Source organism: Chenopodium album, chromosome 15 (assembly GCF_948465745.1).
Source record: "Chenopodium album chromosome 15, dcCheAlbu1.1, whole genome shotgun sequence".
In the NCBI taxonomy this organism is placed as follows: Eukaryota; Viridiplantae; Streptophyta; class Magnoliopsida; order Caryophyllales; family Amaranthaceae; genus Chenopodium; species Chenopodium album.
Window position 1 is genome coordinate 20,229,609 of NC_137848.1, and position 12,845 is coordinate 20,242,453.

Consider the following 12,845-nt stretch of genomic DNA (forward strand, 5'->3'; position numbering starts at 1 on the left):
GGCATGACCGTAAACTCATAATGTCCATACCGAGTTCTAAAGGCTGTTTTCGGAATGTCTTTATCTGCAACCCTCAACTGATGGTACCCCGACCTCAAATCAATCTTCGAAAACACACTTGCCCCTTTCAGCTGGTCAAACAAGTCATCTATCCTAGGTAAAGGATACTTGTTCTTCACAGTCACATTATTCAACTCTCTATAGTCAATACATAACCTCAAACTTCCATCCTTCTTTTTCACAAATAAAACAGGAGCTCCCCAAGGTGATGCACTAGGCCTAATGAACCCCTTGTCCAACAACTCCTGCAGTTGAGCCTTCAACTCGCTCATCTCAGCTGGTGCCATCCTATAAGGTGCTTTTGAGATAGGTGCAACTCTAGGAACTAAGTCAATGGTAAACTCAACTTCCCTCTTAGGTTGCATTCCCGAAATTTCATCTGGAAAGACATCTAAAACTCATTCACAATGGGTACATCCTCCATTCGCCTACTCTCATTCATTCCCAAATCTTGAACACAACAAAAGTATAACGGACACCCCTTGCTCACAAGCTTCTTAACCTTTAAAGCAGAAATAATCCCAAAACCCTTAGGCTTCCCTAAACGTCTATAGGACACTGTCTTACCCAAAGGATCACTCAGGTGCACTCTCTGTATCTCACAGTCTATCTTGGCCTTGTATAAACTCAGCCAATCCATCCCCAAAATGACATCTAAATCCCCTAAGTTAAACTCAATAAGATCCGATGGAAAGATAGCTTCCCCTATTTTCAAAGGCAAGTCTTTGAATATTTTATTACAATGAACAAGTTTGCCCGTAGGCAGACTGACTGACACATCAACATGACTCGACTCAGTTAAGTTTAACTTACGCACAACAGAAGTAGAAATGAAAGAGTAAGCTGCCCCAGAGTCAAACAAAGTGTTGACGGAGACAGAATGGATAGAAAAAGTACCAGTGACTACGTCCGAGGACCTCTCAGCTTCTCCCTTGCTCATCACAGACAAGCGCCCGGGAGTGTTGATTCTTCCTTGGTAACCATTGTTGTTGCCCGAGTTGTTGTTGTTGCTGCCGTTGCCAGATCTGTTGTTGTTGTTACCATTTCCAAACTTCTCATTCTGACCATTTCCTTTATTCCCCTGATTGGTGAAGTTATTAGGCCTCTGTTGGGTATTCCCACCATTTCCACCATTCCCCTGTTGTTTCTGCTTGGTGTAACACTCATATTCCCTGTGCCCCTTTTTATTACAGAACCGGCAAGTCACCAAATTCCCATCACAGTCTCTCCCAGGGTGGTTTCTCCTACACCTCTTACAATGGTAGGTTCTCTCTCCATTGTTAGCATTAGAAGAGTTGCTGACATTTTGGTTACCCCTATCAAATGAGTTCCCATTCCTAGGTCTCTTAAAGTTATTCTGGTGTTCGGGTTTCCCAAAGTCCTTCCTTTTCTCTCCGGCCTTAGCACTCTCACCCACACTCTTTGAATTCAGGTGGTACATGTGAGCAGCTCTCTCATATACCTTATCAAGGGTTTTGAATACCTTTCCAGCTAGGTCTTTTTGTAATTGGTCGGTCAACCCCTGCTCAAACCTCTGAGCCTTCAGTTCTTCAATGGGTACTACCTCAGGAGCAAATCTAGCAAGGGTTATAAATTTATTGTAATACTCAGAGATTGTCATCTGCCCCATTTCTAGGTTTATGAACTCCTGAACCTTCTGTTTCTTTAGGAATGGAGGGTAGAATTTGTCTCTCAAGGCGGTTTTGAACACTTCCCATCCAAAGTTAGGTTTGGCTTTTACTAGGTCAGAGTTATCTCTCCACCAGATATCAGCTTCGTCCTTAAGGTACATAGCGGCTTGGTCCACTTTCAAACCCTCAGGACAGTTGAGTGCCACGAACAAATTGTCAAACTCTCGAATCCAATTTTCTAGGAAGGTAGGGTCAGCACCTCCCTTAAAAACTGGTGGCCTAACCTGGGCCAGTTTCTTAAACATCTCAGCTTGGGGGTCGACTTGGTCTCCCCGATTTTGGTTCAGATTTTTGGCCAGCAAACGAATAACATCAGCTCAGGCAGCGTTGTCAGCCATTCTAGCTCTACGCCTGAAATAAAATAAATAAATATGCACTCCATTTTAAATAAAACCCATATACTATTCGCACATATTCATGGAATCGCAATATTACATTTTGTCACATAAATTGGTTCAAAAGGGTACTTTAAGATCGCACCCCCTTGTCCCAAGCAAAATCACACAATAAAACACAATTCATACGCAGGAATAAACGAAGTTAAGAAAATAATTTCCCATCCCGCGACACTCTTACTAAATTTAATCATAGACAAAGAAATTCTTCCCAAAATTATATGATCACTAAAAAAAATTAAACTTGTTCTTACTCACAAATAAAAGTAAAATGAAGCTCTTAGAATAAAATATCAACTTACTATTATAACTTATATAAAGGTATCAATCCCAAATAATAACTCTGTAACACTTGCTACTTATTAAAATAAATCATCTAAATCATACTATAATGAGGTTCTAATAACCTTTATCAATGGAAAATGCCTTATTCATGCTAGCTCCACCCTAACAAAATAATCCTCAAGGTGTCACATTACTATTCTTATCTTTCATCTCATTATAATTATTAACATCAAAATCAGGATCATTTTCATCATCTGAGTCTTCAATAATTATTGCCTTGTATAGCGGGTTCGGATTTCTAGTAGCTCTCTTCCCCGCATTTGGATCTTCAAGTGGTGGTTGTAACCATTCAAGCTCATCCTCATCTGAGATTTCGATAAGAGTATACTCATGGAACATTCTTTGGTAGGTTTTAATTTTATGCTTTTTATTCTTTGATGTTTTAAACTCATATATGTACTGGTAGTCTTCCTCATCAGGATTAGTTGGTGTCATAATCCTTTCCAACCTTTCAAGAGTATCTTCACTTCGAGTATCATTCTCATCCTCAGACACGACAATGGGATTGTTCTTAGTACCGTGATTCGAGCTTTCAGCCGTGACTATTGAGTCGTTCATCTCTTTTCTACGTCAACCCAACACAACGAACATTTCAAAAGCATAACACAAACACATCACAAAGCAAATCAATAAGAACATTAACTACAACATGTTAAATAATGAGAAAAAATAACACTTCATTTAATAATCAAATGAAAAGGTATGTATGAAATATGCATGCATTCCCTTCTTAAGTCTACCCAAAGCTCACCAAGTAAACAAAATAAACTTCAAAGTCTTTTTAGATAAAACGTTTCAAAACATAGTATCGAAAAATCACTTTAGCCTTTGAACTTAAGTCCTCAACTGTTAGTTAGACGCGTAAAACATACTAAGCTAATTGGCTTTAATGGTAATTAAATCTAACCTAAGCTCCCAGATACCACTTTGGAACACCCCAATAAATCTCTCTTAAAAACCTGTGAACACCTGAACAATTCTAAGAGATTTACTGGCGTGCTACCGCCACGTGTTCAAACGTTAAGGCTATATCAAAATTTAGCAGCGGAAAAACTAAATCAATTATATAATTAAGTTTCAAACCAAAAGATTAAATCAAAATGAGTGATACAAGTTGGAACCACCATGGCCCTTATTCAAACCCATCAAAAGTAATAAATAATTAAAACTGGTATTCAAATAAATTCAACTTGCAAAAGAAATAGTATGTAGTCAACCAACTCTCCACACAAATCCCACAACCCTGATGTGAATGCTGCATGTGTAAGAACCTGTGGTTAATCTGCTCCCCAATATTACGAGTGTAAAAATTGGATCGTCACAGGGTCATTGAAAGGCGAAGGCCATGACCAAAGAAAGACACACACAAAAGCACGCAATCAGCAACGCTGGGTACATACAAGCTGCAAAATAAATTAAGAAATCCCTAACATGCTACTAATAATCAACTCACACATCATTAGATCACAAACTCAATACATGACTCAATTATCAAATTTATTAAGACTTCACTAGTTAATATTAACTAATTCCTTTATTTATTTCTTTGGATTAGCAATAGACAAGGTTGTCCAACCCCATGTTCCATTTGGAACATCAATAAATGAAAAACCCCATGCCTCCTTTCGGAAACATCAATAAACATCCAACGACCACGGGCGCGACTCCGTGACCGTAGTTAGTATGAGATCTCATCTAACTCCTAGTTTTTAAAGAAAACATATTTGAAATAAGAGACTCGCGGATCAAACGGCCTCGAGAAAAGTACACGGCTAATACCCCATGTACCCCAACCCCTGGTTGTCATTACTCCAGATGTGCACCAATCCAGAGTTTTATTGCTCATCCATCTTGCACTTTACGTGATTTACAGGTTTAGACTTGGTGATGACTCATATGCAAACAATACAATCAATCCATAGTCAATTCAACAAGTAAAACAACTTTCCAATTCCAATTCTTGATTTATTAGTGATAAGCAACATTTATTATTTATTCTTTTACTACCTCGGTGTATTAACACCTTGAGTGCAATAGGCACCCCAAAACCTAAACCTCGTCTTATAAGACTTGAATTCCTCCTTTACTCATCCTACTTCATAAATCATGAATGAGAAATTAATAAATCGTTTCACCAATCACATACCTTTGCCTCTAAGCGCACCTTGCATAATTAGAGCATAAAAAATACTTGCAATATAGGATAGTGCACATCATATAAAATTCACAATGTATAACCATACAATTTAACCCAGTCATCCCTATACATGATACTAAGTTCTCGATCCGTCCTTAAACATGCACCTACAAGCAAGGTTTCGTAACTTGTACGTACCTTGTGTAGACAATCCGGTTGGCCACTTTCAAAAAAACTAGAAATCGCCTTCTACAAAGTCCTCTCCTAAACCAAACAATTAGAAATAAATCAATACCCAAGCAAATAAATTTACAGCAATACTAAATTACTTTAAAACCTCTTAAATTGTCAAAACAAAGCCTTTAAATTGTCCCCAATAGCCATTAGTAGTAATATAATATCCCAGCTATAAGTTTATATGTCAAAATTATGAAAATATAGTGTATAATATAAAATTCCAGCAACTTTAAAGTAGGTAAATAAATCTGAAAATTTAGTCTAAGTATATAAAATAACCCCATAAGCATCATTACTTGAAAATATTGTTATATAGCAAGTTAGTGTGTTAAAAACCCAAAAATATGCCAATTCAATGTAATTAGAGGCTTCAAAATAAAAAGTATGAAATCTGAAAATTTATACTTGAGGTTGTAATTTAAAGTTCAAAGCTTTTTTGATCATAAAATACCCACAATAATTATTTTATAGACTTAGAAGCATTAAAAACATGAAATTAACATACTTTGCTCATAAAAATTAAAACTTTAATAATCTGAAAATTTATATATAAACAAAATAATGATACTTTGATGCAATTTAAACATAGAATAATTTGGTAACTTGATTAGTACGTTATCAAACCCTAAAACATGAAAAAAAATAAGTTTTAAACCCTAAATTATACAACATACATAATCTGAAATTTTATATAATAAATTAAACATGCTAAAACTTATAAATTTATAATCTTTTATAAATTAAACATACTATCAAACCATCATAATATAATTTAGAACAAAATCAAATAAAAATTGAAGCTTTAAATCAAAATAACAAAACAAGAAAAGTGAGAAAAAAGGGAAGGAAGATGCGGACAGCAGCAGGCGGCAGCCGGTGGTGGTGCGGCGGTGGTGCAGCAGCCGGCAGAAGGTGGCAGCGGCGGTGGTGGTGCAGCGGCAGTGAGCAGTGAGCAGCTTGCTGTTTTTTTTTTTTGTTGTTGTTGTTTACGTGAAAGAGGAAGAGAGTGAAAGGGGAAAATAATAAGGGTTTGGGGTTTTGTATGTTTTGTGGGCTTGGTTTCAAAATTAAGTGGGAGTAGGAATTGTATTTGGGCTAGAATAAAAATTTAATCTCTCTATATTCATATTTGGGCTACTAAAATCATTGATAAAATATATTGGTGTATAGAAAAGAAAGTTTTAATTAGATTAGTACTTATTAATTTAATAAAGTTCAAACACGTTTTACATATAATAATTCATTTAATGAAAACAAAGTAAAATATTTATTTACTTGATAAAAAAAATAATAATAATTTATTCTGAAAATATGGGGGATTACAATGTCATACTCGACCGCCCCACTCTAACCGCATCCAAGGCGGTCATTGTGCCTCACCTGATGTTATTGAAGTTTGAGAGGTCGGATGGATAGATTGGCTCGATCCAAGGAAATCAGAAAATGGCGAAAGAATGTAACCAATTAGCTGTAAAGCCAACAATTCGTGGTTGAGCAAACTCATCCGAGCCAAACTCAGATGAAGGGTCACTCCAAGCATACCAGGTCGGCCAAAAGAGAAAGGCGACCAAGAAAGAGCATGCATAGCAGTTAATGACCGTCGGCCGGCCTAAAGAGCTAAGGCCCAAGCCGGCCGGCGATCACCAGGATGTAATGCTGGACCCTAATCAACCTGATCGGACGGTCAAGGTAGGCACTATAGCCATGGGTCTGCTTGGGGATGACCTAATCAAGCTGCTAAGAATATTAAAAGATGTGCATAAGTTAGTTGTTAATCCACTTGTTAGGCCCGTCCGATAAAAGAAACGAAATCACGGGGAAGAAAGGAATTTGGCGGCCGCAGCCGAAGTACGAAAGTTGTTGGATGCTGGTTTCATTCGGCAATGTTACTACCTAGATTGGGTAGCCAATGTAGTTCTTGTTAAGAAGCCGAATGGGACTTGAAGAATGTACGTAGATTATACCGATCTCAACCAGGCATGTCCGAAGGATAGCTTTCCCTTGCCAAAGATTGACCGGCTAGTCAACTCTACGGCTGGACATGCTCTTATGAGTTTTATGGATGCATACTCCGGATTCCATCAGATCCCACAGTGGGAGGAAGATCAAGAAAAAACTGCGTTTGTGACCGAGCAAGGATTGTACTATTATAAAGTCATGTCGTTTGGTCTCAAGAATGCCCCAGCTACCTTTCAGAGACTTATCAATACAGTTTTTAGAGATCAGATCGGCCGGAATATGGAAGCATACATTGATGACATGATTGTCAAGTCAAAAGAGTCGGCCGACCATCTTAAGGATCTTCGAGAAACGTTTACCGAACTCAGGCGGCATAAGATGATGTTTAATCCAAAGAAATGTGTCTTTGGTGTTGAGTTCGGTAAATTTCTCGGGTTTCTGATCGATCAACGAGGAATTGAGGCCAACCCAGAAAAATTTAAGCTGTCTTGGACATGAAGTCGCCGAGGACAATCAAAGAAGTGCAAAGATTGACTGGCTGTTTAGCTGCACTCGGCCAATTTTTGTCAAAATCAGGGGACAAGTGCCGATACTTTTTTCAGACTATCAAGAAGAAAGCAATGTTTGAGTGGACAGAAGAGGCCGAGGGAGCCTTCGTACGGCTAAAAAAACAATTGCATACACTGCCCCGGCTCGTCAGTCCACTCAAGGATGAAAAGCTATACATGTATCTTGCCATTTCAGACCACTCCTTAAGTGCCGTCCTCCTTGTTGAAACGGACGGTAATTAGATCCCAGTCTATTTCATCAGCCACGTACTTCGTAATGCCGAGCTTAGGTATTGTAGGGAATATTTCAAGCCATCCCAAAAGTTGAACCCCACTGTGATCATGCACTTAAGTATGGTGGCGTCCAAAGGGAAGAAAGCTAGAGCAAAAGAGTCGCCAACAAGTTTTAGGAACTTGTAAACCGTTCACAGCGTGAAGGTTACACCCCTTCACGATCCATGAGATCGCTAACTCCATAGTGGTCTGGAACCATGACTGGATATTCAGGGATGAAGGTACGAATCCAATCTAAAAGAGAAAGAACTCGCCCTAATAATAGGCCTCTACTTTATTCTTCTCATATTCATGTGCGCTTTCTGATTAACATACAATCAATAAGTTAATCCTAAACCTGTTAAATCTATGTTGGTTGAATATTAATGCACAAACAAATCTATTATTGGCGATCACTTGAATTATAATCACATTAATCTAAACAAGATTATTAATTATCTTATTAAGCGTGATTACAAGTAAAAATTCCCTTTAAACATGCATAAAAGGCGTGATCAAGCAATAACAATAATATATATCAAGCAACATAATAATCATCAATCATCATCATAATCATAATCAATAATAATCTCAATCTCATCATTAAAGCATAATAATATTAGCAAGATCCTAGGCATGATACTAACAAGATTAATAACAAATCCTAGCATGTCACTAAATAATAAAGCTCAAATCTTTATCCCTACCATGATACTAACATGATATAAGAAAGAAATAGGACGCATCATAGAAACATACATGATATTAAAAAGCATAAAAGCATCCTAACATGATACTAGGAATTAAAATAATATAAACATGCTTTTTATATCAAAAGACTTTTCTTATGTTTTTCTTAGGGTTGACCTAAGGTTTTATTGTGTTTGACATTATGATTGCTTTGACTTGAGGTTGACTCGAGGTTTAGTGTGTTTGAATCTTATGTGATTTAATGTGTTTTGACACATGTGTTAGACTCAACTCGATGTGACACGATATGACTCAACATACATGACTCATGTGTGCATTGTATTGTGATTGTGTAACTCAAAAATGCAAAAAGGCAAAAAATTTCCGTCATTTTTTGTAGAGGGTATCGACTTTCTCCCGAAAAAGAAAGACACGAAAAAGAATAAGTGAAGTGTTTTGAGTGTTTGTAGTGCATGTTGAATGAGCTTAGTCAAATGTATGCGTCGACGTTGTATCTCATAGTGCAAGGATTGATAATCCTATACTTGTCTTGATTGATGATGAAAGAATTTAGGTAATCTTAGGCATGGAGGCTAAGTACTTCATACTCTGTGATGCAATGATGATTACAGCGATGAGTGATTTTGATATGACAAGGCATGCATGCTTCAACGTTGTGTTAAGATTTCATGACAAAGGGTTCCTAAAGGAAGTGCTATTTGGTCTATGTGTCTGTGCAGCGTGTGAAAGTAACACTAAGTCTAAGCTGCAAAGGCTAAGTGTATGGGATATATTTTGAGAAAAGTCAAATGATGGTGACTCTTAGGCTGGGTAAGCTAATGATGTTGGGACCAAGCCCCCATGTCTAGCTCTAAATGGATAGGGATGAGCATCGGAGATCCCTTGATAGGATCAATTATGAATGCAAATATGAATGCATTTTTATTACGACCGCACCTCAATGTGAGGTTGCCTACGTATCCCTTAGGAATCAGGCCAAACGTAGCTCTAGCCGAACCTCGCACAAGTGTATGTATACCTCAAAAAGGTCTTTTTAAGGGTTGTAACGTGGTTAGGCTAAAGGTTGAAGAAGAAGGGGATAAAGGCTCAAGACCCTAGATAAGCCCCCAAGGTGTGCAACCTTGCTTTTGAATCTTTGTATTTTTATGCTTGAGTTTTCTCACTTTTAAACTCTCTTTTGTTTATATTTTTGCTCTCTTTCTTTTTTCTTTTTCTGCTTTTGCATTTTTTTATTTTGATAAGTGTGGGCAATCTCGATCATGCGGTCTATCACTCACTTGGTATTCATGTTTCTCAGGCACGGTACCAAGCACTCGATAAGAGACGCAATCTTAGACGTGTTCATATCAAAGACATGTTCATATCAAAGACATTGGAACACTTGCCCTTTAGTACACTTTTATTATTTCTATTTTTGCTTATTTTAATCTTTTGAATTTCTTGTAAAAATCACTCAAGCTTTTGTTCTTTGAAAATTGCATAAATTGCACCACATCCCATCCCAAGGTTAGATAGATGTAGGTTGAAAAAAGAAAGGCATATCGCTAGAGGAAGCTCAAAGTGTTTTATCAAGAAATGATGTACATTTGAAGGGTCAAAGTGATATGATATGGCTACAAGGGGTGCCTCTAATCATGGGTATACCTTGTGCTTGGTTCGACAATTTTTTATTTTTTTATTTTTTTAATGCAATGCAATGATCATATGCAAGAAAGAATGCTCATTTTATTAAAGGGGGAAGAAAAATCCTACAAAATAAATTCCTATAAAATAAAATCTAAGGAAAATAAAAAGTGTCTATGCTAGACTTATTGGGGAAAGGGTGAATAAAGGAAATAGAAAAAAGGTCACAAAATCTTGTCTTTGAAGCTCGCCTCTTGTCTTGTGCCTTATCACTCGGTCTTCTTGCCAGTTGGAGGTATGGGAAGCTTGTTATTATCGATCAAATATTGGATGGCCTCTTTTAGCTTCCAACAACTCTCAGTAGTATGTCCTCTACCTTGATGGTACTTGCAATGAGCGTCAGCATTCCAATTGGGTGACCTGTTTTCGGGTGTTGGATCTTGAAGAGGTCCAATAGGAGTGATGAGTCCTTTGGCATGGAGTCGATCAAAAGCGGTATCGTAGTTCATCCCAATGGGGGTAAACTCTTTCCTTAGTTGATTTTTAGGTCTTTGGTTATCCATGGCTAAGACTTCATTGAGGTTAAAGGTACTAACATTGTTACTAGAGTGGGCATTTTCGAAAGAAGAAAGATTGTCGTTCTTCTTTCCTTTCCAGCTACTGTTGTTGCTATTGTTAGTAGTTTTTTGTTTTGCAAGGTCATCCTCGATTTCAATACCTATGTCATAGACGACCTTGAAAGTATTCAAATTGTGTTGGTATTTCAAATGCTTTGAATATTTTTCTTGGAGGTTCTTGATGAACATCCTTACAGACTTCTTTTCAGTATGAACCTCAACCATATTAGCGGAAGTTTCCCTCCACTTGTTGATGAAAGAGGTAAACCCTTCGTTTTCTTTTTGATTTAGCATCTCGAGTTGTCTATGGTTAGTTTCAACTTGAATGTTGCACTTATATCTATCAATGAAAGCGTTTATTATTCCATCCCAAGTAGAGGTCTTCTCTTTATCAAGAGAAAAGAACCAATGTTGACAAACGGTTTCTATAGATAGTGAGAACAAAGAGTGAAAAATATTCCTATAAATCCCCTTAATGTTCATTATAGTTTCAAAAGCCCTTAAGTGAAAGTAAGGATTGTCAGTTGGCTTGAACTTAGGGATGTCATTGGCATTGAACTTCTGCGGAAGAAGATCCGTGTCCACTGAGACCCCTTGTGAGCTAATACCCTGGAACCTATAGTCATTGGAGATCTTGCTCAAGCTTTCTTGCATTCGCTCCATTTGTTGTTGCTTCATAGGATCATTGATTTGAAGAGCCATAGCCTTCATCATTTCAGTTAGGTTAGCCAAGTCCTTCCTAAGTTCGTTGACTTCTTCTTAACTCGCCATTATCTTCTTAGCTTTTCTCTTTTTTCGAATCGGTTTATCAAATAGTAAGACTTGAATAAAGGTGTTGTCCTTGATTAATCTCCCTTCTCTCCTTGACCAAGTGTTGTGGAAAGGGAAGTTAGGGATACTTTTTATTGATTATTTAACTCAAACTCTATTCAACATGCAATAGATTAGAAGAGATCATGGAAGGATGAGGGGAATGATATGCATGGAGAAAGTATGTAGTGGGTGGGAAGATGATGTAGATGGGGAGATTAGGAATAGAATGGACCCTCAACTCAAATGACGGAAAAAACGTAAAACTCATGCATGAACCTAAGACATGGTCAAGGTAACATATACACGAAGTGTGTGCTAAGACTAGTGAGTGTAGGTGACATGTTAAGACTTGTGTCATGATCATGTGGCTAGACTATGTGACTAGACTCGAACAAAGACTAAGTTAAGACTTATGTATATACACTAAACTGGACAGGCTGTAGTATTTTAGTCATAACTTTTGATCTTTGACTCTGATTGAGACGAAACCAATTCCTAATGAAATACAAAACTCGGGGCTACAGATCCATAGTTTGTACGACTCATAACTCTACCTAGAACTCCGGATATGACCAAAACAAGTTGACGCTTGTGCTGTATACGGGAAAAAAAATCCAGGTTGACTCAAAGGAACTATGACTCGATTTTAGACATATTTATTAGCTCAAATTAATTAATCAATTAATTAAGCAAAGTCCTATAGTCATTGGTTAGTTTATTTAAGCATATTTATAATCACAAGTCAAACCAAACGGTTAGTTTAATCACATATAGGTTATGCACAAACAAAGAATGCACAAGTAGTCAAGTAGTCACAATATGATGCAATTAGTTTGCAACCTAACCATGGCTCTAGTTCTTTAAAGTTCAAGGATAAGGGTTAGTCAAAGAGGGAGCGGATTCATCGCGCGGAAGCCTTACCTTTGGAAGGGTTGGCGCGTATAGATGGGACCGTGCGAGTTAAACTGGCTTCCACGGTTTGGTGAATTCACAAACTCAGATGTACCCTTCGTTGCAATGAGCGTTCGATTGGGTAGATGGAGCGTGAATCCCCAGAGGGTTATAGCCATATGTAGAACACATATGGGTTCAGAAAAGTGAGAAAAAACTCAATCAGGAAGTAGAATCGAGCGAACAGTACTAGAATCGATCGAAACAAAGAAGGTAGATTTCTGGCTCGGTATTGGAAGAACATGGCGCGAAACAATAGAGCTTGTCGCCATAAGATAGATCTATCGCCAAACGACATTGCTGTCGCGCAGCAACTGAGTCATCGCATGGCGCTGGCTCTGTTTTCTCGGTGTCGGTTCCTACATGCCTCAACAGCTTTCTGTTCTTTGAATTTTCCGATTTTCGTAGCAGTTTTTCAATCCTAGTTGTGAAGGATATTAATCAAATTTCCTACGTGTAAAAATTCTATGTTTTTGACGCATTAC

General features: G+C 37.6%; 1 protein-coding gene across 1 annotated transcript; it reads right to left on the bottom strand.

The window, feature by feature from the left end:
- Positions 1-451: 451 nt before the first annotated feature.
- Positions 452-1,996, bottom strand: LOC145580956 (uncharacterized). The gene has a single exon (XM_081638035.1). It carries the CDS (start codon positions 1,994-1,996, stop codon positions 452-454), a length of 1,545 nt encoding a protein of 514 aa, XP_081494161.1.
- Between the last annotated feature and the right edge of the window lie 10,849 nt (positions 1,997-12,845).